Here is a 25400-nt window from a genome sequence, read left to right as displayed (position 1 = left end):
GGAAACAAGAAGTCTTGCTTTCTAGGCTCAGCTCTGAGTGCTCTTTGTGGCCTTGGGCCAGTCCCCTAACCTTCCTGCCTCCTTCCTATGCAAAATGAGAAGAGTTAAATCAACCCACTTCACAGATGTGGTGTAATGACTAATTGGCTAAAATTTGTAGTGCTGAGGAGAGAGCTGTCTATTAACTTCAGTGTCTTTGGCTAGCTGAATAATTTAGTGTACTTTTAAAAGTGGAGTTTGTCTGCCTCTCTCAGGATAGGGCAGCTCTGCCCCAACAAAGCAGAATGTCGTTTCATGTGAAGTAGCTGAACTAATAAAATCTGGATTTTACTGCCTCTAACAACTGTTACACTCATGTGCAGATGGAGCAAGAGTTAAGGCTGTAGTTAAAGATTTTGCTTGAAAGAAAAACTTACAGGTATCTAGAGCCTTTGCAGGCTCGATACACAAAGAACATGGCTATGTAGTGATGAAGGTACCCTCACCAGCACATGTATGAAACGCACTGGCAAAAGATGTGTGTGGTTGGGACCAGTTGCAATAAAGGATAACTCCATTATTCCTGTCGGCTGCTCTATTGGGTGAAAAGGTTCAAGTGCGCGTGGGCAGCCTGAATTCTGATGCTTCCTCATGTTTGTGTGCTTAACTTTGCAACTTAATAATATCTGTGTATATAACACATGACATACACAACCAGAGCTTCTTAATGGACTGTTAACTCTGGTGCCTAATGACGGCATCACCATGGTCACCAGCACCCAGCCGTTCAGCTTCAACGTAGAGATGCTCGAAGGAAAAAGGATGATGCTGTTGCACCTGATCTACGACCTGTTGAAGGCAGGGGAAAGCTCCTGCGAGAAAGCACATCAGGCGCTCACTATCAGCACTGAAGGCGTCCGTGCCGGATTTGGGCCAGGCCCTGGGATGGGACCACGGCACCCGGCAGTGTCACTTCAGCCTCGGCTGTGAGAAGAGCCAGGGTTTTCCTCGGGAGAATAGCGCTGGGTCTTCCCCTCTCCCCATCGCGCCGGCTTCTCGGGAGATGGGAAAAAACAGCCTGCAAAGGATTTTATTTTAACCGGGCTTCCTCTCTCTTAAAAAAATGAAATAACCTCGTGTTTACTTCGAATGCTCGGTGCGATAACCAGCACGGCAGCTCTGACCCCTTCCCCTCCGGCTGCCCCCCCGGGGCGCAGCCAACCCGGGCGGGCGCAGCGGCGGGTCGGGCCGCGGCCCGTGGCGGGCGGGCGCTGAGCACCCGCGGCCGCCCGCCGGTTATAAATAGAAGTGCTGAATCATGACTCCGCCGGCAACTTCACCCGCCCGGCGGCGGCCCAGCGGCTGCGGCTCCCGAGAGGCGGGGATCGCCGGGGGGGACACGGGGGTGCGGGGCGGCCCGGGGTGGGGGTGCCGGGCCCGCGGCGCTGCCCTGCGGGGGCGGCGCGCGCGCGTGTGTCCGTCCGCGTGAGGCGCGGGGCGCACACGGCGGCGGCACTTGTCCTCTAATCGATTGCCGAGCGTGCTGAGCGGCCCTGAGCGTGCGGAGCGGCCCTGCCGGCGCGGGCACCCGCCCCCCGCGCCCCCCCGCTCCGCTCCTTCCCCCGTTCTCCAACCGCCCCCCCACACACACTCCGCGCTCCTTCCCGCTCCCGCCGCGCGCGCGCTTGGGTGAGGCGCCGCGGGGCGGCTGGGGCGGCGCGCGCGCCCGCGGGGCTGCGCGCCCCCGTGCGCGCGTGGGGGTTGGGGGGGGGGGGGGGTGACCGGCGGCCGCGCGTGTCTGCGCGAGCGTGTCCGTGTCGCCGTGTGTGTGTGTGTGAGTGAGTGCGGGCGTGCGGCCGCCGCCGGATCGGTTTCTCGGGGTTTGACCAGCTGTCCCAGGCTAACCCTGCTCTCTGAAGATGGAGGAAGTAAAAACAGGATTACCCTTAGCTACAGCTCCACTGCCTTAGTTTCCATAGCCAACTGCCGTGCACAAACACACCTCCACTAGGCAGAGAGAGCCGACACTAATAAAAACACAAACAAAAGGGTGATGGAAGTGATTCACTGCCTGCGCGGCTGAGGTAAATCTGCGCCTGGCTTCTTTTTATTTCTTTCTTTATTTTCTTTTCTTTTCTTTTTTTTCCCTCCGCTCCCTCCCTTCCCCTCCCTCACCCCGGTCTCTTTCCCCGGTGGGAGGACAGCTCCGGCCGGCGTGCGGGGCCGGCGGGGCCGCGCGTGTGTCCGTGTGTCTGCCGAGGGGTCCCCGAGTTAAAGTGCGGTCGTGCGCGGCATCTCCCGCACGGCGGTGGGCGCCAGTGACTTGTTGCTGTTAGCCCCCAAAAAAACCGCCCCCCAAATGCATCCCGAGCGGGCGGAGAGGGGCGGCGGGTGTGCGTGTGTGGCGGGGGGGGGGGGGGGGGGGCTCGCTCGGTCCGTTACTCAGCGCCGGCCCCAACTGCCATTTCCCTCAGCGCCCGCCGCCACCTGCGGGCCCCCGGGGGGGCTGCGGCCTGACGCGGCGGGGGTGCGTGGAAGGGAAAGGGAGAAAATAAAATAACATGAAAAAAAACCCCACAAAACAACCGAGACAGGACTTCCATGACTTTGACAGGTTGTGGTATGGGCGGGGAGAGGCAGGGATGGGGCGCGGAGCCCGGTGTCGCCCAGGGCCGGAGCAGCACTCCGGGGAAGTTGGCCTGGGCTTCCTGCGCGGGGTGTGACTGCGGCTGCCGGGCCCCCCCTGCCACATCCCTCCCCGCATCCCCTCGCCCCATCCCTTCTCGCATCCCCTCCTCTCCCCCCGTTTTCGTGCCGATTCGTACGGAACCGGTGGATCAAGTTTTTCTATCTTTCCTTTCTCTCCTCTCTCTCTCTGGTTAATCGCATTGCTTTAGCACCGACTGACCTCCCTCCCTCTCCCTCTCTCTCCCCCTCTTTTTTTTTTTTTTTGTTCTTCATCTTCCTTCAAAGTATGTGCCATTCTTGAGAGAGTTTCCCCGCCGGCTCATCCCCGGGGCTGCCTGGCTCCGCATGCCCCACCTGTAAGTGCCGGGGACGGGTTTCTCTCCTCTGTCTCTCCCTTGCTCGCACTCTCTCTCTCTCTCCCCCTTTCGTTAAAAAAAATATTTTTCAAACTTTCCCCATCTTGCTGTGTCTTCAGCCCGAGCAGAACTCTCTCTCTCTCTCTCCCCCTCTCTCTCCATTCGTTGTGGAGAGGGAGGCTTAGCAGCTGGGATTTGCCATCACCAGCCTCAAAATTGTGACCAAACTTTTTTCTTTTTCCTCCTCCTCCTCCTCCCCCCCTTCCTCCCTTGAAGAAATAAAAAATAAAAATCAAACCGTGTTTTAATTTCGGTTATGGATGTTTCTGTGTTTCTTTTTGTCTTCTGTTCTCTTCCTCCTCCCTTCCTCCCCTTTCTTTCCTTCCACTTCATTGGCTGGGATGATCTTTCCCTGTTGCTTCTGATGTTTCTTTCTTTTTCTCAGTGTGTGCCTGCCTACCTGGACTAGGGGGAAGATAAGGTAATTTTGAAGGGCTTGAGGAGGCAGCTTACCTGTTTTGAAAACTTTTTTTTTTTTTGAGATTTGTTTTTAAGAGTCATGTGAAAATCAGTAATTGAAGAGAGTTTGGTAGCAGCTGGGCAGGTTGAAATTTAAGTGTTATGTGCTGAATGCCTTGGGAATTTGATCTGCTTTATACCAAAGAAGAGTGCAGAGAAAAGTATTTATTTATTGGGGGAAAGGCGGGGGGTGGAGGGAAAGGAAAGCGGGTTAAGGGAGGGGGAGGGAAGTGGTTTTGGAGACAAGAAGTGAAGCTGCCTGTTTTCCAGTAAGTAATGGAGAAATTCCAGGAGCCAGGGCTAAATATACTTGGCGATCAATACAGAAATGGCTCATTGTGAATAATTTAGCTGCCTGGTGCAGTGAGAGTTTTGAAACTAAAGGCAAAAAAGAGGCCGTGGAGGGAGAGAGGAAATAAAATTCTCCTCTGGTCATGTCAGATTCTTAACTTTTCCACTTAAAAGAACATAGTTATGATTATTGATCTCTCTCTTTTTTATTTTTTTTTTTCTTTCCCTTCAATATATATCGAATGATAGCTAGGGGGTGTCATTCTATACAGTTACTTGGGTTTCTGGAAAGTAATAGCTTGTTCTGTGTCAGCAAAGTGCTTCCAGAAACTTTAAGATTGCTTCACACCACAAAATGCATGATCTGGGATTATTAAGTGTGACGTTTGGCCCCATGCTGTGGCAGATAAATAGGGTTAGAGTGAACAGGTGCGTATACAGGTGTGTGTGCACGTAAGGTGGTGTGAGACAAAGAGTTGTAATAACTCTCTCTTGAAGGGGAAGAGACACGGGAGGGCTTTATTTTGTTTAGATCAGGATGGAGTCTCTCGGAGTGTGTGTGAAAAGAGCAATTGTTAATTGTATCCATCTCCTCAAAGTATCTTCTGGCTGTGAGAGCTGATAACTGATAAAGCATTACCATCCCAGCTCAAGTAAAATAAGTGGAAAGTCAGGGAAAAACTCTCAGATCAGGTAAAAATGCAGGTGAGGGGCAGACAGGGGTATGGTCAGACCAAGGTGATCCCAGTGCCACCTGCCCAGGTAGCAGCTGAATTTCTCAGATGATTTGCAGGAAGGGTTCAGTGATTTGCAAACGAGCATACACAGTACACTTGTGTGTTTCTCTAGGCAATGGTTGCAACAGCAGCAAAATGTGCAACTACTTTGGGCTTTAAGTAAGTGTAATCATTTAATGGTTGATACTGACAGCCGTCTTTGAGGGTGTACTTTTCTGCCTTACAGCACCGCACTTTGACTATGGAAGCAGAAGCTGCTGATGGATATATAACATGTAAGTAGTAGTTTCATTTGATTATTCTGAATTGTTTTCCTTTCCCCACTATCTTTTATATAATGCAGCGACCTGAAACTTTACCTTCATTGTGTATGGTCTTTGCTTTGAGATTATGCTGAATAAATAGCATTTTAGCATAAACTTTGTGTATGATTGAAAAATGTGTGGGGATGGGTGCATGGTTGAGTAGCTCTAGATTTAAACATTTGCTGAGGATGAATGAACTTTGCAAATGAGAGAGAGTTCATTTTCAGAAATTCAAATTGCAGCAAAAAAACTTTTTGTGCCTTTCACTCTACATTTCTCCTGTTTTCTGTATGAGGATGAAACATCTTAGTTTCTTTAAGTGCTTTGCTTAACTGTCAGTTTACTGGGAGCTTTGAGGGGAAGGTCTGTACAGTGAAGTAGTTTTTCAGTCTTCTGCCCAGCCTGGATTCTCAGTGTAAAAGTGGAAAAGTAATCCTAACTTCTCTTGAGATAAAACAGCTAGCGCGAGGTTTGTCACAGGTGTGTGTGGAGAAGACTGATGAGAGCAGGTTAGGGGGGGGCTCTTAAAATCAATCAGTCAAATGTTTGCTTGTGGCCACTGAGAATCCAGTTTTTACAGGCTGTGGAAGACCCTGCTGATAAAGGAGGGAAGGGCGAAGGGAGCAAGTTGTACTTTTAAATGGCTGTGTTGCTCTGCTGAAGGTGGGCATGGAAACTTACGTGGGACATGTTTTGTGAAAGCAGGTGACAATGAGCTTTCGCCCGAAAGGGAGCACTCCGGCATGGCCATTGACCTCACCTCCAGCACACCCAACGGGCAGCATACCTCCCCCAGTCACATGGCAAGCAGTAAGTCTCTTCTTAAACTTGCGCCTGTGGGTTAGTCTGGTCCTCGGCTTGCTTACCGGGTCTTAGCCACTGCTGCAGGCATTGCTAATAAAAGAAGGACAGGGTAGACTTTTTTTTTTTTCTTTCCTGTGTTTCTTGTTCATGCTGGTGTCTCATCTAAACATGAACGGGATTACTAGTCTGAACTATCCCAAGGTGGCATTTGAGAGCTGGTCCTTACCTGTTCCAGGTAGGAAAACAGTAGGTTTGACATGTGGTGGTTTTGAAATCCAGATGGGAATTGTTGTTATTATTACTTACTGTGCTTCCCCAAACAGCTTGAAGTAGCTTTATTTGAAAACAAACACATTTTATTTACAAAAAGGCTTTACTCTGGCAAAAGTATAAAGTTAAAATATCTGGGTTTGGTGGCAGATTGTACTTTATTGTTCCATGTAGAAACTTCAGCATCCTATTCAGTACCTCAGCTTTGCCCTGGCGAGTCTGAAAGCAGCTGGGATAATTGGAAGTTTATTGCACTCAGTAGTTGACTCTAACAAACGAAAGGATTTTGGTTTAGAATGTCAAGGGAGAAATTGACAAAATGTAGAGACATTTGGGAGGCTCCACAGAGTGTGAGATGCTCATAGTATTTTTATAATTATTTTTGTGCTATATTTTGGAAGTGGATAAATGTAGTTTACACAGATTACATCAACATCTTTCCTGTGTGTGAGTGCCATAGCTTATTTTACTGCTGGTTACAATGTTACAACAAGATATTTACTTTAAAGTAACTCTGTACTTGTCTTCAAAAATAATGTAACATGCTTTGTTTCCAATATACTTTCAGAGAGTTTCTGTCTATGTCATACTGATTTACTTTCTAGTGTGTTGTACTATAGATATGTATTTATATTTTTAAATTGAATGTTTGTATAATAACCCACTTAAAACTGTAAAGGAAAAAGAGAGCTTTTAAGGATTTCTTGCTTTAAAACACAGAGTGTATTGCCTTCAGAGTCTTTCTTACTGCGAGAAAGATGTTACTTTCCTTTAAGAGTTCTTCTTTCCTCCTGCAAATTATGAGTAAAACACAGTTTTTATGAGCCTTTAAAACTGAGGGTTATTATGAAGATCTCCCAATTATATACATGTTTCTAGAGAATATGATTGCTAATACTCTGGACTGAACTTTATATGACAACTGATCATAATTCAGCATCTTTAGACAATTCCAATCCGGCTGCACTGGGATTCTGATATATTTTATTATGTTGTAAAAGTTTTACTACTCACTTTCTTCATTTTCTTTGTTTCCTTTTTATTAATGGGAAGCCTTCATTGGGAGGGGAAAAAAGCTCCCTGTTTTAAATCTTCTTTATCATCTAGACTAAAGACCAGAGTCAAATTAGGGAATAAAAAGCTCTAAGATGAAGTAATGTAGAAATACTTTAGCACATCAAATATTTTCCCGTTCATTGTGTTAACATATTCAATGTTTTTTAAGCTTTGTTAGTGCTTGCAAGACATGTATCTGCAGCCTTGGTGAATATCTTATTTTTTTAGAATTTTTTTTTTTTTTCTTTTGGTCTCTCACAGGTGTCTCAACTGCTTTCATCACTGCTGCTTTGTGTTAAGCATGTGCTATGTTGAAAAATTAGGGTCTTTGCCTGGGTTTCCTAAGCCAAGCAAAACTTGAGCTTCTTAAATTTGTTGTAATTTACTTAGCCTTTGCAGGCATAAGAATGTTTTGAAGACAGGTGGTTTGTTCTGTCTTAAACATGGAATGTATTGATTGGAGGTTTGGGACTTTTGTGGCAGCTGTTACATTGGCTCATTTAAGGTTTTTGGCCAAATCTTGAATCTGGTACATGGAAACTAAATTGCCAGGCTGTGTTTTCCACTTGTGTTGTGGGGCACAGGAAATCCTTTTAGAGGTTCAGTAATCCAGGGGCCTATGAGCTCTTTTTTTTAATTTTTTTTTTATTTATTTATTTTTATTTTTAAAGGAGAGGTGAAGGTGGGAGAGTAAGGAGAAATAGCTGTTCACAAAATTTTGTATGAATTTGGTAGTTCCCAGTGGGTTGATCCACCATCCATCCTTGGAAGCGGAGGAAGTGTCTGCCTCGTATTTCAATACAGTTTAATTTCTGGTGGAAACTGATTGACTGTTGAGCTGCCATTATAGTGAAGCCCAGGGCATGTTGTTTGCGGCTGGGTAGGGTTCGCCAATGGAGGAGGTGGTACATAAGATGGTACATGGATCAGACCCCAAATATTTCACTGCCGGTTTTGTTGCCAGTCCTCCCCAGAAGGAGGATGGCCCTATTTAGCTGTGCACTCAGGATGTGCACCTGCAGGGCAGAGATCTGTGTTTCAACCTTTGTTCTTGCGTTCCATTGAGTCGTTTTGAAATGCAGCTCTTAATTAAGCCTTAATTTGTGTCTGGCTCAAACAGACCTGCTGTAAGAAGCAAATTTCTTGCATCTGTACCAAAATGGCTGAGCAGTGCCCTCCCAGCAACAGTAGAATTACGTGCTAGGTAAAGAGTTTTCTGTGTTTGTTAGGACCTGGCAATCCATGTTAGTCAGAGTTCTGGCTGGGCAACTGATGTTTTTGGGTTCTATTCCAAAAGGTTTGGGGTTAAATAATTTGGCTTCTTTTGTAGAGTCGTCTACTGCATCCTTTAACTTATTATCATTTTCAAGTATCTAGATGGTACGTATAGGTTATGGATGGGGCTGACACTCAATTTTCCTTGTGAATGAGAAGATTCTGAAAGATAAATCACAGTGAATCGCCTGTCATAGCTAACTAATGATCTTACATATACCTTACGGTATGTAGCAGCCTTTAGCAGCATACTGTAAGTATGTTGGCAGATGCTCTGTTCTAAAATACTTTATTGTAGTTTTATGTAAGCAAAGATTTTAAATACATGTAAACAGTCAAACTGAATAGGTTGATACATCACCCGAATTTTTCTCTCGAACAAAAAACAAATTAGTGCTATAACTGCTGAGTACAGATGACACATTTACATAGCCCCAAATCTGGAAGTCCAGATTTTCTTCCTATCTTTTGTAGTAAAACTCATCCAAAGGCTAGCATCCAGAGCTGCATGTCAAGGTCCTGCTCCATTAACTTTGTGTTGGTACTAGAGAGTTGTGTGCATGGCCCTAAGCCCTCCTATGGACCCCCCAAGTTCAAGGCCATCTGTCTTGTCGCCTTCGGTGAATGTTGAACTGGGCTGTAAGTGATCAGGAACTTCCAAATAGGAACTGGCATGCTAATTAAAGGCTGATGGAGAATCCTTATAAAAGAGGCTTTAGAAAGAAAGAATTCCCAGTCACCTCCTCATTAATACCACACTGAGTTCTTACTATAGTTATTAGAGATACATATTATTTTTTCTTCTTGTAGGTTAAAGTGGACTTAAAAGAACGTCCCCCTTAGAAACTGCAGGGGCACAGTTGTTTGATTATTTGATTCGATGACCACTTTATACAGGATGAGGGATACTTGTCTAAGACCACTTACCTGGTATCATATGGAAAATAATAGCACCAGCTATTACCATCTGACAGTCAGTGACAGAGAAAATTTCCTCTTAAATTAGCAACTTTACAGTGGGTGTCCTAAATAACTTTCTTATCTTTGCTTTCCTCGACAAAAGGAGCCCTTAAACAAAATGCAGTCTGAACAATCATAAATATCAAACCCAACATCTGATGTTTGAAACTGATTAAAATCGTAGTACGCTTTCAAGATGTATTTATAGTAGCTTAAAGGGTTACTAAGTTATGAGAAATAATTTATTAAGAAAATAAGCATTGTCAAATGACTGTTGCATTTTCTCTGTGGTGGGGAACGATCGCGCTGTCTGACAAGATAGCTACTGGGACAACAGTATTGAGTGTGAGTGATTTAAGCAGCAGTATTTTAAGAGAATTTGGGCAAGGTCTAATTATAATGTACCTAACACTGTATTTCCAGTGATTGCGGTGGACTATCAGTTGCACTTTTTTTTTCGTGTAACTTCAAAGCCCCAAGTCTTTCTTGATTACTTTTGTTTTTCAACTCTAACTTGTCATACAAGCTCTGTTTTGTCACAGTTGTGTTGCCCCAAGCAGAAAGCTTCATGAACCGCAGCTGTAACAGCACCACATCTGTATGGATAAAGAAATGTAACCATGGAGTCTGCCTTTTGGAATAAAATAGCGTAAAATTAGAGGTTGCTTCATGCCTCAGCTACGCGGCAAACAAGCCTTCCATCGCCAGAGTCTACTGCCCAGGCACGTGAGGCTGGACCTTGCGCTGGGATTCTTTTTGGCTCAGGATGTGTGTTTTTTCACCAGGATGAGGTGGTAGAGGCTGAGCCTCTGCAGGAGGCTTTTCTTTAGGGGGGGTGGTTGAAGCTGTCTGGGCTGGGCTGCAGGGGGGCAACTGAGTTAATGCTGTGCTGCTGTCACTCCCCTGGCACATGCACTGGGGCATGAAGAATTCTGGCAGCCAGACTGCTCTGCTCTGAAATGGGGATTCAGGTCTCCAGTTCTTCCAAATATCTTGGAAAGTGTGAAACACTGCATATGGTGCTAAAAACTTGGACTGGATAACCTTGAGAAGCTGAGAAATCTCTTTCCTTAGCTGCCTTTAAGGAACAGGTAGGCAACATCTCTTGGCCTGTGTATCTTTGATCCTGCCTCAGTGCAGGGAGGTGGACTTTTGACAGTCACTTGATGTCCTCCAGTCCCTTGTGTCTGGTTTTCCAACCTTGACAGTTTGATATTTAGAGAGTTCAGCTGTGGAATTTCATGATGATGCCTGATATAGTCATACCTATGGTTTTACAGGTTGAAGGGTGGTGAAGATGCACTATGCCAAGATGAGCTTAGACATAAGGGATGAGCTTAAGAAAATGTGGTAGAGTACTGGTAGAAGTGAGCTACTTTGATGCTTACACTCCCTGAGAATTGCCAGGGGAATAATACTCATGAAAGTTTTGACCTCCTTAAGGAGGAAAAAATGAAATAAGAAAAAAGAGGTGACAATCAGGCTTTAAGCAGAAATCCAGGGTTTTGTCCACATGTATGAAACTGAAGCTCTGTAGTAGTGTTACACTGTGTTTTTGTTTTTTTTTTCCTTACAAAAACCCCCCAAAAACCAAAAAAGCTTACCTGGAAATGAAATACCTGTGTGATGCACCTTGGATTGTTCTACCTTCACAGATATCAGCTTAGATTTTTCACATTGGTATGGTTAAAATCATGAAGTAGTTGCTCTGATACAAACTCTGCACATAGATGAAAACTGGGTAGCCACTGAAACTAATAGGTGTTTAAGTAACTACTGTCTGTAGCTCACACTCCAATGGTGAGGATTCCCCTGTGTATTTTTCCTATCTTCTGTCATGGTCTCTCTGGCATTCCCTGGCTGCAAAAACATTCCTCTGTCTCAGTGAGTGTTGTAATGAGGGTGGAGTGAAATGATAATTTAATCTCATTAAATAGGTTTTTATTCATTCTGATGGAAGCCTCTTGAGAGGTCATCTACCAGGGCTTTGTTGCAGCACACACCTTTCTTGAGGAGCTTCTGTTATTCTCTTGGACTGTCAGATTCAGTTAACTTTCCTTGGTACACACCCTGTTACAACACTCTGTGCTCTTGCTTGCTTTGTAGTCAGCAAGTTTTCAATATTTGCTTCTGGAATTTCAGTTCCTTTTCAGACATGCCAACAAAAAGAGCAATCCTTGTCTTCCTTGAAATGCAGCACTTTGATAGCAGCTAGATGACGAGATACCAGTTAGAGACCACTCTGTCTTTCCCATCCTTGAATCTGTTGAAATTGATGAGTAAAGGATCTAGGGCTTGTTTCCCATTCCTGTGGGCCACTGTCTCTGTCTAGTCCTCCAGCTAAATGACAGATTGCAGGACTAGGTTTTACAGGTAGAAATGCAGCTACCTGTGCCATCTTTGTGCATTTCTGAGGGTGAGCGGTGTTTTTTCTTCCTGTGCCGAGAGGACACCTTGGAGGAGCAACACTATTCTAGCCAGGAGGAAAAGGCATGGTTGTCTCCTGCGTTTTTTTCCTCAGGAGTCCCAATAAACAAAACTCCTTTCAGGATCCACCTTGAAGCAAGTCTATAGAAAACTTAAGGCTGTGCCATTGCTCTCTGTAGTAACAAGGCCTGTTGCCAGCCTGGGTGCAGAGCCCATGCCACAGCATGTTGTCCCTTGCCTAGAGCAGTGAGCGCTAATTTGGAGTCCAGGTGGCTGGCTGCTGCATCGCAACGGAAGGAAGCAGAGTTGTGGTTATCACTGAGAAGTGATGAGGCTTGACAGGTATGGTTCTGGGCTAGGTGACCAGAGGACCAGTTTTTCTCCCGACTTTTGTCATCGTAGGAGAGTTCCTTCATCTTTCTGTGTTGCTTTTTTTCCTCTTGCCTTTTTTCATGAATCTCAGAAGCTGTAGATAACCCAGGATGGAGGCTTGGATGGTATGTCTTAGGCCTTGTCAAAAGTAGGAATTTTATTATTATAGTTGCTTTACTTAGGGGTTGTTTTACGTTTAATTTTTACAGCCCCATAAGGAGATGCATTCAGAAGTACCTTAATAGTAGCTTATATTCTGTCCCATCCAGGAATAATTGTGGTACTCATAAAGCACCCTGTTCTTGTGTGATTACATTAGAGCAACCATTGCATTTTAACTCTTCCCGTACAGCTGAGCATTACTAGGTCTCTGTGTGGACAAACCCCTGCTTACACTGCCCAGCAAAATGTGGCCTTGATATGGAGCCAGGTCTACATTACCGGCTTCTGCTGGCACTGCTGTGTCAGCCTGTGGCTTTGAGAAGCTGTAATCCTTCACTGGCAGAGAGATCCTGGCAGAAATTCCTGCTGGGAGCACAGCCCTGGCTGGCAGAATCACCTGTGAGTGGTGTTACGGGTGGAATATTGGAGCAGACCGTAACACAGGAGACACTCTTCCTGGAAAACCATGGTCTTGATTCATCCACCTCAGATCTGTGCTTATAGGTCATTTAAACTTCTGTGAGTTAGAACCTCTTTTAACCTATTTTTTCTAATAGCTTTTGCTTTTTTCACACCTTTTCTTTTTTTTTTTTTTGACCTTGCTTTCCAAGTTTTGGGTTTATTCCTTCAATGCTGTGTGGCCGAGCCATAGCACCACAGAGCTGGTGGGCTCTTGTGTACATGTACCCACTCTTTTAGCTCATGGTTGCTCTGTGTTTGGCCTGTCCAGGGAGCTCACAGAGCTCTCAGACTCCCCCCGATGAAGCTGAGGTTGCTGCTCAGACCCCTGTGCCCCCTCAGGAATGTGGGGACACCTCTAGGTGATTGAAGGTCAGTCCTAGGGCCAAACTGCAGTCCCAGCTCTGGTGTGGAGAGGGTGAATATCTGCATCCAACAGACAGCAGATTTTAACCGCATCATCTTCCTAAATAGGTAGGAATCCCTTTTTTTAGTAGTCTGTGAGTTTTACACAAGGCATGAGCCAAGGAATCTGACTCCAGACCTACCTGCACTATCTCCACCATGGCTTCATGTTGCTTGGAGAAGCTGCACAGACTGTTTATTTTCACTCCCTCTTTTAGCTCAGGTATTGGTACCACCTGTGATGCTGTTCTGGGCACAGGTGCAGTTGCTCCAGCAGGGGAGAGAGGAAAGGAAGACTAGAGAGAATATTAAAGTCCTTTTCCTGTCACTGGGCTGGAGAAGGCTTTTTGAGGACTTAGTTCTGCTGTCCACCCTGAAGCTTCATGCAACAGGGATAGAAGACCCAGCCACATGTTGGTGCTGGTAGTGTCCTGGTGGGTGGAATAGTGAAACAGTTTCCAAAGAAGGTAGGACATACAGAAGCATAGAAAATCCATTCACTTTGTCTCCCTGTAGTGTCTATTGCCTTTTTTCTCATGAAGTTTTCTCTTATGTGAGAGGGTAAGACAGTCTTTCATCTCTAGCTAATGGAAGATCTGGGCAGGGCTTACAATAGAACTGCTCCATTTACAGTTAAACCACATACGTGACAAAGCTTGAGTTTCCAACAAGGGCTATTTTCTTGCTTATCACTTTGTTCCTCCACTTGACAAAACAAATATTATCCTGAAAATATTGATGCTGTGACCTTCCACAGTAGGTGGGAGTCTTCTCAGCTCCTTATTAGTGATGATGTCCTGTTTCTCCTCAAGTGACATGTATTCCCTCAGTCCATGAAAGTTATGTTGGTGAGTGGCTCAGAGAGCTGGCTAGCGAAGCCTGTGATATGCCCAAGTTCGTATTAATTCTTCTCATAACTATTCTTTAATTTGGGTATGTGTGTGTGCATGCAGTCATATGAGAATTCACACCTACTCTTTCCTAGTCCTCAGCCTTTGGACATTTTATTATTCCCTCTGCAAGCAAACGTGCTCTCTTAGGTAATGATCTAGCCATAAAATATAAACAGAGAGAATTTTTGGTAACACTATCTGTGTATCCTTTAAACTCAAGCAGCAGGAATTAAACACCTGCTTCTGTCCAAAGTGCAGCAAACAGGATGGTATGAATTCCGTTATTTTCAAAATGAAAGAAGTTGCCTTTTTCTGTATGAAAACAGCAAGTCTTTTTACACAGAAGAGGTACTAGGTCTATTCATTTGGGGAAGGGTAGCTATTCTCTTCAAGTCATGGAGGGTTTAAGAGTTTCCAAGAAAGAGTTAGAGTAGATTGAAGACCTTGTTCTAGTTATAAGCCAGATCTGTGAAAGGGGGGAAAAGCTCAGACAAAAGCAGACAACGGTGTTTCGTTTGGGTGGTTTTAAATTTTATTTATTGAGAAACTGATATCCTGCAGTGTGTGTTTTGCCTTGTCCAGATAACGGTCCCTGAAGGAGAACAAATCTCATTAATTAGCAGTTTTGTGTACTGCTTGTAATTGTCTGTTTCAAGGTACATACTTTGTATTGCATGTGTGGTGTTGTGGTGAGGGGCCTCTCTCCTTCCATCTCTGGGAGAGTCTGCAGTGATCTGGCACCGGTGCAGAGTTTGCCCAAGTAGAGAAATATTTTGGAATACACCATTGGGCCTAAAATTCACTCAGTGCCTTAACACACATCACCTTTCAGGTGTAGGCATGTTCTAGATATAGATGTGTGTAATAGTTTTACACTTTAATCTCCCCAAATTAGGTCAACTTTACCAGTTGTTTTGACCTTCTTACCAGCACAGGTGGTTCCTAGGTGAGTTTAATACATCTCCATGCAGTTGCATGGAACAATCTGGGGTATTGGCTTTTACCTGAAACCCCTGTTGGAAATTTTTCCCCTAGCTTCAATACACAGGCCTCTCTCTCAGTCACTGTTAGGTATTATCCTTTGGATAATCTATTCTTATAGAGTGTAATGTAATAATATCCCCTCATTATATCATGCTTTTTCAACAATAAATCTTTAAGAGCTTCACAAAGGATGCCAGTTGAAGGGATACGAATGGGTGAATAAAATTATAGACTGAAGAGGTGGAGAAAAATTAGAGAAATTAGTACTGGTGTGAATTCAGCTCCTATAGGTGGGAGGCAGTCAGTTTCATCATTTTTGTATGTGACTTCAAAATGTCAGATTATAGGTAGCTCTCAGCAGTTCACAAGAATGATATGCTAGTTGTATATTTAAGGGTCAAGTAGTACATGATGTTTAGCAGACTATGAGAACTCTGTGAGTTTATTCTTGCATTCTCTTAAATTTGTGTTGTCAGTTGCACAATTTCTTTATTTCTCCAAAATCCCATGCATTTATTTGTGAATCCCAAACCACAGCTTTCTCAGAGTATAAATGCCATCACCAGTCAGCTGTCCCCAAATTTGCTAATACCAAGTAGTGAAGGTTGGCAGTTGGAGAGAAAAAGACAAAAATGTGTCCGGCTCTGTTTTATGACAAACCTGTACACATGTGATGTGTGAAAATACAAATTGAAGGCACAGAGTTTCAGTCACATACGATAGGGAGGTACAGGCTTGAAAAATATTAGAATCATGCAAGTCTCATGAAAATAGGAAGCCAGAAAGAGGAGAGGTATGTGAATTGTGCCTCCACTAAAGGAAAAGCTATTAAGCGCCACCCTTTTCAAATGTCAAATGCATGAGAAAAAGTTGTTGGAAACCAGTGTCTGCTAAGTCTGCTGCTTGCAGAACCTACTTTTTGTTACATGTTCGTCAAAATCACCTCTCTGGTCAGACTGAGACCAGACATGACTCAGGCTATCAGCATGTTACATGGTTTCAGGTTGCTGTCTTACTGCTCTTGCGTTAAAATGCTGTAAAGAGGTATTTGCTTTTTCCTCACACTTTTAAAGTGCTTCGTTTATTTAATGTCATTAGTGCTATTGTTATTCTGACTAGTAATCATTAAATATTTATACAAAAATCAATAGTAGTGAGATTTTTTGCTGTAGTAAATATATATCACATATGTATTCAAAACCAAAGCAAACTGCAGTGCATTCCAGGAAATAATCTATAATGATGCTCTGTAAAGTACTTGCTCATCTCCACTTCAAGATACTTTATCTGTGTCCCAAGTGCAGCCATTCCTGCAGCGTAACCCTGGTTGGTTTTTTTTAATAGCCTAGAACAACACAGAACAGGTTCTTAGGATAAGAGTAAAGATGATGTTTTAATTGTAGAAAAGTGAATGATAATTGCAGATAATTATTCAGGTTTCCTTAGTTACTGTAGGTGGGGAGATCCTGAAGTTTTGTGTTGCATCAGCTAGACAGCACACAAGCAACAAACTACCGTGCTAGAAGAAAATTGCCCTATGTTCTGCTTTGCATATGTTGATCGCTACCATCCGTTCTGTTTTCTCAAACATGTGAATGTCGTTATGTGCCCCAACTTGTCATGGTTTCCTTGCCTTTGCTGTGGCATCCGAATGCCCTTATGAAACTAGTGGTGTATGAGGGTCCCTTTGAGCAATTTCTGACGTGTCTTCTGTTGTGAGATCAGTACTCAGGTCTGGGTGGAGGCAAAACCAGCCCTGTGTTTGGGAAGGGGAAAGTGGTTTTGAGAGAAGATGGCAATGTGACAACTGAAGATGATGCTTTAAAAACATTTAAAACCAATGTCTGATTAAAAAATGAGGACTGTGACCTTAAGCTAGCCTCAGAGGCAGACTAGGGTTCACTGGAGGGGTATTGACAAAGGCATTAGATGTACGGGATGTCTGACATAGTGGAGAAAACAATTTCTTCTCCAGTTTGAGTCTCTGCATCATTCTCTCATGTAACTGTAAATGGAATAGGTCTTAGTAGACCATCAAGGAGATGACTTGAATTAATTGTTCTGGCCAGGTGTTTTGGAAGGAGGAAGCTTCCTTATGAGCTGGCAATAAAATTTCAATTTATAATTATGACTGTAGTTTATAATAATAATTCTAATTATATATATAAACAGTTTAATCTACTATAATGTAATATGGTAACATTTGCTGAGCTTTGGCTGGTTTCAGATAGTGAAAATGTGCTGGTGGTTGTTGGCTAGGATTCAGAAACATTTGTCAAGATTTTGTGCACTATATGAACAACAAAATTTTGTGTGGATTAAGCAGTTATTAATTCTCTCCCATTATCCGTCAGATAAAACTACAACTAAGTCATTAACCAAAATTAATCATAAATAAAGCCGATCTGTTGTTGAGGAGGCTAATTAGAATGGTAATTGTGTAATGATGATGCATTTAATTTCAAAATGCAGATTTAAAAGCTATTCGTTTTGGCCGTGATAGAGCAAGGTGTTCTGAAATGAAGCGGGATGCTTATTGCTGTCATTGTCCTCTTAATTAATACCACCAGGGTTGCCTGTGTTTTCAGTCTTATTGTTTCCCCTTTAGAACACTCGCAACACTCCTAATTCTGTTCGTATTGAAGCTAGTGGTTAAAATGTGGGATTTTTTTTTTTGTTTGTTTGTGGGGTTTTTTTTGTTTGGGTTCTTTCTGTTTGTTTGTTTTACTTCAATGGGAAGGAGGTGCTGTGTGGAAGTGCTAGTGTAAGACACTTCACACTCCTGGGTTTAATAGTGCAGCAGTGCATCTGCATGTCTGAGCTCTGGGAATACCAGCTGCACTTTGGGATTTGCTGCTGACTTGCCATGGAGATGGATCTGGAGTTTCAGGCCAGCAAAACTGAATTGTGACTCAACATTTTAAAAATGATTGAGTGACTAATATTCCATGCAGTTTCATTACAGTATCTTTTGCCCCAAGGATTATTTACTGGAGATTAACTGCCAGCAGTTCCTCCACTGCTATATGTAATCTGGAACTTCAATAAGAAAGAAACTATTTAAATAGGATTGTGTTTTTATCCCAAATTTCCTGGTTCTAATGGTAAAATTAGCATTACTAGTAAAATCAGCAGTTGTACCTGCTAGACTGCATGCACAATTTATGGTGTTTTTTCTTAGTTTGTTGTCAAAATATATTAGATGCTATTACGAGGTGTCAGGGTCTTTTAGAATAGTGTTTTTTATTGTAACAAACTACCATTTGAATCATTAACACGGAAATGGGCATTGGATACAGAATACATGATTCACGTTGTCTTATCATTTGTAATCACTACTGGCTTTTTTCCTTCTGACTTGGTTTGGAGGCAATAATAGAACTGAATCACAGAATTAATCTTGAGTGTTCCTACTAATGAGACTTGAAAGGAATATTGAGCATAAATACACTTTACCTATTTTATTTTTATCTTTTTCTCTGTGAGTTTTGTTGTTGTGCTTCCTGGTTCATGGGGAGAAAAACCCTCCAAGCATGTTTTAGTTACATCACTAATATTAGAACTGAGTAATCGGGTGGCTTTGGCAGCAGTCTCGTTTATAAATTGTTGGTGAGCAGATGGCTCACCAAGTTGGCATGCCAACTCCAAACTTTCACAATCATGAGTCAAGTTTGAAATCGCAAGATTGCCTTAGATGCCATGAGAGATTTTTGTGTGTGTGTTTGTTTAATAAGTGTAATTCTCAATGTATCTTCTTGTTTCTGAGCTGTGTTTTGCACCGGAGTATGGCTTTTCAGCAAACTCTAGGATTGGGAATGCCTTTTTTCCTCATTTAATGAAAGTGGAGACTCTTCTAGTCACTTTATCTGAAAATCTTTCTGCTAAGAAAAAACAGTAAATATCAAGCTGAGAGAAATTAAAGTGAGACTTGGTAGTCCTGGTTAATGTCAAATAGTTCAAATGATTGAGATTGTTCACAATTATGCTTTTAGCAACTTCTGATTTGTAGGCACAATAATTTACTAGAAATTATTTGCTGATATCTGTAATCCTGAATATGCAAATCTGTGCAAATTTGTTTCCTGAGTGCAGTGCTTAAGTCATTAAGGGGCATAGAATATAAATGTTACGTTTTGAAATCCAAGAGTGAATATTTTCTTTAAGCAAAACGTAGCAATAAGAGAAGATTGTTGAGCTGAAGTGCTCTGATGTTCTCACTGTGAACACAGTGAAGTTCCAAAAAGGGTCAGATCTCGATCCACCTGAGAATTTGGACCCATATTCCTGGAAGTGTATATATATGTATTTTTTTTTTCCTTATTTAAGCTATTCCTTCAACTAAAATTAACATGGTGTATGTGGGTTATAATCCATTGTGGAACCTGTTACAGAATTAGACCTTATTTCTGAACTATTCCACACTAAGTGTGCTGTTGTAAGTGCTAAACAACTGTGTTTCATCCATTATCATGTAATTGGTGTGTGCACCTAATCATTGTGTGTTCAGTTTAGGCCCAGATTTTTTGGAAATGTCTCCTATTCTGGTCCTGATTTAGCAAAGCTCTTAAACAGATGATTAACTTCCATTGGCTTTAATAGGACTTAAGCACATTCTTAATCAGGGGCATTGTGTCAAATCATGTCTCTTGGTGACAATTGGAACAACCTGCTAGAGCCGCAGTAAAAATATCTGTAGGTCTTCCTTAAATTTAGATTAATCATTTCTTTAACTTGTGAAGCATTTTGTTTCAGAATCTGAAACTCTGTGCAGATTTTTGTGTGTATATATATATTTATTTTTTTTTTAAGCAAATGGTTATTGTCACAATCTAATTGTATGTATAAAGATTTTAACTAGCTTGGCAGGAGGCTGTTTACATCAAATCTGCTCAATACACCTTTGAGATGGAGAAGAAGAAAATATGCATCTGAGAGTGCCTTGCTGGAATATAAATGTCAGCGCTGATAGATATCTATGATAGAAAATTTGTGTGGGAGTAATAATTTAGTAATAAAATAGGTCAAATTAATTCTTATGCTGAAGGGGATACCTTACAATAACCATTTTGTAATTTTATGTTTGACAGTTTGCTCTGCATTATGTGGATAGGTGGAGCTGAGATAATGTAATCCATTTCCAATTGTAAACAAGATTGCTTTAAGAGCTGCTGTAGTAAGATGCGTGTTGGCTGACTTTAAGCTGAAAGGTAATTGCCTCTGAATATTAATGTGCATGTGGGGATTTTGTTTTTAATTCTGGGATTTCATCTTTGCCCTATAGCAGCTCTGAAGAGGCCCTTGTTTTCCCAAACCCTACTTTCCTGCTAATTGAAGCTGATGGCAAGTGTTGCGCTTTGGGCCCTTTGCTTTTATTTTATGTGGCCTGTGTACCTCGGAGAACGCTGTTTTCTTTTTGTGTTAACCACCTTTGGAGCAGATGAGGTTTTTCAGAGATGCTCTTGCTATCCTACAGCAGCTATGCCTTGTTCCTGGGCTAGGGGAGGAATGATACGTTATGAGAAAGGGGAGAAGTTGCTGCACTAATTGAATTGTAGCCTCTTAGATTAAATGAGAGTTAAGGTGCAGATCCTGTGCTGTGTAGCTGGAGAGCTTCCTCAGGAGTAATTTAGGACTTGATCCAAAGCCCCATGTAGTCTGTGAGAGATACTCTGTCTATGTCCACACACTTTTGGAGCAGACCACTATCATGGGGGCAAGTTGTTGTTAATGACAAGTGTAGTCTGGATGAACACTGACTGTCTACATTTGTATATGAAATTGTTTTAGGCTTGGAAGGGAACAGCCAATCAAGTTGTACCCTGTCTTTCCACTTAAATTCAAGCACTTGGCTTCTATGAGCAGTATTACCTGCTGCTTACGGCAAGGCTCAGCAGCGGGTACTGTGGGGCTGGGGCTGGTGCTGAGCAGGATGGAACTGCAACTCTTCTCTGGAGCAAACTCCAGGCAAACAGCACTGCAGGAGCCTGAAAATCTGTTGTGTGGGGGGTTTTAACCTGCACATGTTTTAATGGTGTTGGATGTGTAGGCTGTTGTTAGTTAGGACTCTTTAAAGACGTTATGACTGGCCAGTGCCCCACATGCCCTTCTAGCAGAGATGACTATTCCTGAGGCGAGCATTCAAAGCAGAGTTCAATGTGCCTTGTTCTCTGTCACAATGCCAGCGGTTTTTCTAAAAAAGAAAAGCCAAACAACAAAATGGGGTATTTTTAGCTTGGATCGATTCACTGATCCAGTTTACTGCATGGTCTCACACAGTGAGAGGTGGTGTCTGGAGCAGGGCTGGGAGCTCCTGATGCTGGTGTTTCTGCAGAGGCCAAGGTGCGCTGAGCTGTGCTAATGATGCCAGGAGTGAACAGATCTGTAAATTGTGTTGGTCCAGGAGGCAGCAAATTGGCTTTTCTGCTGCCTCTGGCCCAGTGCAAAAAGTGGTCACCTCTTGGTGGAGAGGGGGCCAGCAGCTGAGAGACACTGGCTCCACCACCAGCCTTTTTGCAAGGCTCGTGGTTGGACAGTGGGCTGAGGACAGGTGTTGTTATGGGCGGGAACCACTAAATAAAGCTAGACTTGAATCTTTCACATTCTTGTGCCTCTCACCAACTTTGGAGTATTGAACTTTTTGTTTTATAATTATTTTAAATTTCCATAGTGCCCCATCTCCAGTGATTTGGTCTGACACTTATTGAAGTCAAGGGGAGTCCTTGTGGTAATTCAGTCATTTTCGCAACGTGATGCTGCTTGTAGTAAGGCTGTTCCATGGATGCCTTTGCTAAAAAATTACTGAGCTGCAGAAACATTTGACTGTAGGCTGGTAAGCAGAAAAAGTGAGGGTGTGTGGGTTTGTGAATGTGTGTTGCCCATTAAGGAGTCTCGCTCTATGCTGGGGCTGCTTCATTACTATGATAAAAATAACACAAAAGGATTCTGATAACTAATTAACTTGTTCCCTAATGGATCAAGCATTGTCTTAAGGGCAGTAGTTTAAAAGAGTCGTTTTAAAGAAAGTTGACTGGAGGTATGTCCTGTGGCTATTACAAACTTTGTTTTATAAGAGCATGTATTTTTCAGTAGCTCCTTGCCATGCTGTAATGTGGTTGGAGTGGGAGAAATAGAAAACTGGCCATTTCCCGGCAGATAGCTATAAGTTTCTACTCAGTCAGAATGCTCTATACACTGTGATAGGTTTATAATTATTATCCTAAGATTGATGTTTTTTGGGGAGTGTAAATTTGTGCAGCAGTAATCCATTAAGAAATCAATAATCATTCCATCCTGAAATGCAGTTTCTCTACGACATTATAAATACACACCAAAGATTGGAAACTCTGCTTGTGTCCCCTTCTCTGCCCCCCTCCTCCTGTTTCCCTGAACTCCAAGTTCAATGTCCTTTGCTGTGTTGGAGAAGCAATTATGTGGTAGGGCTCTTCTGTTGGAAAAATCAAGGGTGATAATATTAGCTTAATCCTGAGATGCAGTAAAACCTTTTAGTGTGAACTTTGCTTCCCCCCAGTACCCTTTTGATCTTGGGGAAATTCCCCCTCTCCTCTGCATAAGTATCATCCCTGCTAGATGGGGAAGATGAAGGTTCATGCCTTGTTTCTCTGTAGAGCACTGTGGAGGGGAAGTGTTGTATAAGTGTGAAGTCGTGGTATGTCTACATTTCCTTTTCTTCACTCCTCCTCATTTAGTCTTGGTTCTTCATGTAAAGAGTACAGAGGCTTGACTATCAGAGGTCAGCAGGTCCTGCAGAACTTCCCTTTTTGTTCTGAATTCTCCCCAGTTGGGAAAACACATTTTTGAAATATTGCTATAAGTTATCCCCTGATCTAGAGAGCTGGAAACCTACTTTATCTCAGAGTAAAGGTGTTTGTAGCTGATAACTAGTAGACTTTGTGAGGGAGACTGAGAGTATTATTTATGTTTCTCTGTGGAAGATTAAATTATATGGAGCAAGGTGCTGGGCTGGGCTGCCTTTGATCTTGCAGAGAAAATTGTGGAACAGGCAGGAAGATGCTATTACTGTAGTAAGTACCACAAAACATGGAGTACCTTTAATATTACGTTTCTCTGTCTTATTTTCATTCTTCCTGTACTTCCTTTTTGTTAGAGCTGGTTGAAAAATCAGTTTTAATGAAAAATACTTCAATTTTCCTTTTAAATTTAAATTGCTATTATTTTTAGCCAACTCTGATGTTGATTAAAAACCGGGGCATTCTTTAATGATAGAATTGTATCTTACATCTGTGATATTTGTTGTCCAGGCCTGATTTCACTCTGTTTCTTCATCTGCCCTGGTAAAAGGCATGTTTGGCTTGGGGTGGGTGTGATAACTCAGTACCTGCGTTTTACTCTTCTCAGAACATAATCATCGAGTGCATGGATGCTCACCAGCATTTTCAGCTTTGAGAGGGAAAGACAGACCAAAGTGTTCATCACATCTTCCCTTTTGAGATTTGAGAATCTCGGGTTATATCCAGAGGTCTAGCAAGTGTGAAGCGTGAGTTTTGCTTGTGATTTGGCACCTGTATACCTTGGCTTATCAGAGCACCCCATGGGAATACCCACACAAGTAGAATTATTCATGTGTTCTTGCATCATAGGCATGGATTGTGGAAGAGCTGGTGAGGAGCAAAACTGGACACTTAGAAATCAAACACTCTTGTCTATGTAGTTGCTCTAAAGTGATTTAAGGGTACTGTTGTGCTAAACTCCCTCACTGTAGTCCTATATCAGGAGAGATTTTATGCGTGGCTGGATTGTGGGGCAACTTGACTTCCACTAGTTTGTTTTGGAAAGTGTGAAGTAGTGATGCTAATAGGAAAAGGCCCAGATACCAGCAAAAAAGTTTGTCTTGTCAATTGTGTTCAGTAAGTTTCTATTCAGCATTGACGCTTTTTCTGGTGAATTGCTTATTTTCTTCTTTAAGGCCAGGAACCCCATACTGGGTTGCTTTCCTATCAATAAAGAATACTCTTTCGTTTACCTAAAAGTGTCCCTCTTGCTCAGATGCTGGTAGCATATGAGTTTAGCGAGAGCTGGCACTTCGTGGATTTTAACTCTTAATTCAATACCCTGTAACTTATGTCACTTCTCCTTTGGACCACATACCGATCAATGGCATTTGTATGTCAACACCATTTTAAATTTTTGGAAATAACTATTTTTTCCCCCCTCCAGTCAATTTGTGATGTAGAAGCAACAGCTGATTGACAGCTGATTTTTCTGCAATGATTTGCTGAAGTGTTCATGCAAATGACATGTGGCTTTTCAGCGAAATAGAAAGACTTTATCACATCTTTTTGGGTTTTACCCATTACCATTATTTTCCAGTGGTTGCAGCAGAATGGTGAGTGCTAAAAGCCCAGTTTCAGCTCACAGGATGCTGAGTTTAACAGATAGAGCTTTATTAGCTCTCAGCTGCATTTGTCTTTACTTCACAAGTCTCTATTTAGAATTACCTGTGAGTGGTTATTTTTTCCAGTGTGGCTTTCTAAGACAAACCTTTTCATTTTTTTTTTCCTTCTTTTTTTTTGTTGCTGCTGGGTTTTTGTGAACTACTAAAAGCTCATCACCATGAGCTTTTAGTTAACTGTTTAACTGTTATGAATGTGTATGTGTCCACCAATAGCTTGAATGGCAAGTTATAGAAATCGGTGCAAGTGGCTCTTTGGTAAGAAAATTTTTCAAAGAGAAAAATTTAACAAATTGAACAATTAAGAGATACCATCTCAATCAATAAATTAGAGTTAATCGACTGTGTACAAAGCATTTTTAAATAACTTCTGTGAAGATTCTGCATATTAGGCTTAGGGTGCATTTCTAGGTAGGCCAGACTGTGAGCCTACTTTCAAAGGTCGCGTTCTTCTGAAACAGGCTTATTTTCAATTTTTTTTCTCATTTCTAGACTCAAAACCATTTTGCATTGTAGCTATAGATCTCGCTGAGTGAGTTTTAAGACTGTTCAATAACAGCTTTGCCGTTCTTTTTTTGTGTGTGTTGTCTGCTAAGAGTATCCCATGCTCTAGAGGCTGCAAATTGCTGCTCTAGAAAACAGTCGCCAGCACTGTCAGCCCACAGGCAGTAACAGAGCTGCAAATGTATTTCTGTCTCTTTGTCACCTCATTTTTCTATTTCTGTGGCTCTGAGCATTATCTAAGTCTTTCAAGTGCAACAGGTTGACCACAAGCCACGTGTTAGCCAACTGTCCTAAATTGCTAGTTCAGCTTTATGCTTGTTGACATGGCTCAAACCCTAATGGAATTTAAAAAAAAAGTACCCCAAGCCACCTTATTAGTTCTTGCAAGCTGTGGATAAGGAAGGATATTTCATCCAAAGGTTTCAAAACCCTTTTTAATGATGTACAAGCAGTGTTCTCTGTACTGTAAGAGAATGGAGGTGGGAAGAGCTTGTGCCACCTGTATTTGGGATGCCTCACTTGTG

The 25400-nt window shown here is 42.6% G+C and overlaps 1 protein-coding gene across 15 annotated transcripts in view; it reads left to right on the top strand.

The window, feature by feature from the left end:
* The first annotated feature begins 1737 nt into the window (after positions 1 to 1737).
* The window catches only part of IKZF2 (IKAROS family zinc finger 2), a 108386-nt gene continuing 84723 nt past the window's right edge, over positions 1738 to 25400 (top strand). For 2 of the 15 annotated variants that reach the window (XM_065069077.1, XM_065069072.1), the window contains exons 1-3: positions 1837 to 2063; positions 4797 to 4845; positions 5581 to 5685. In XM_065069077.1, coding sequence (XP_064925149.1) covers positions 4812 to 4845; positions 5581 to 5685 — 139 coding nt within the window. In that variant the 5' untranslated portion in view covers positions 1837 to 2063; positions 4797 to 4811. The other 13 variants (XM_065069073.1, XM_065069071.1, XM_065069070.1 and 10 more) reach the window with 12 other exon arrangements.

The sequence above is a fragment of the Columba livia genome, chromosome 7, assembly GCF_036013475.1.
Source record: "Columba livia isolate bColLiv1 breed racing homer chromosome 7, bColLiv1.pat.W.v2, whole genome shotgun sequence".
Lineage (NCBI taxonomy): Eukaryota > Metazoa > Chordata > Aves > Columbiformes > Columbidae > Columba > Columba livia.
This window is presented reverse-complemented; position numbering and strand designations above follow the sequence as displayed.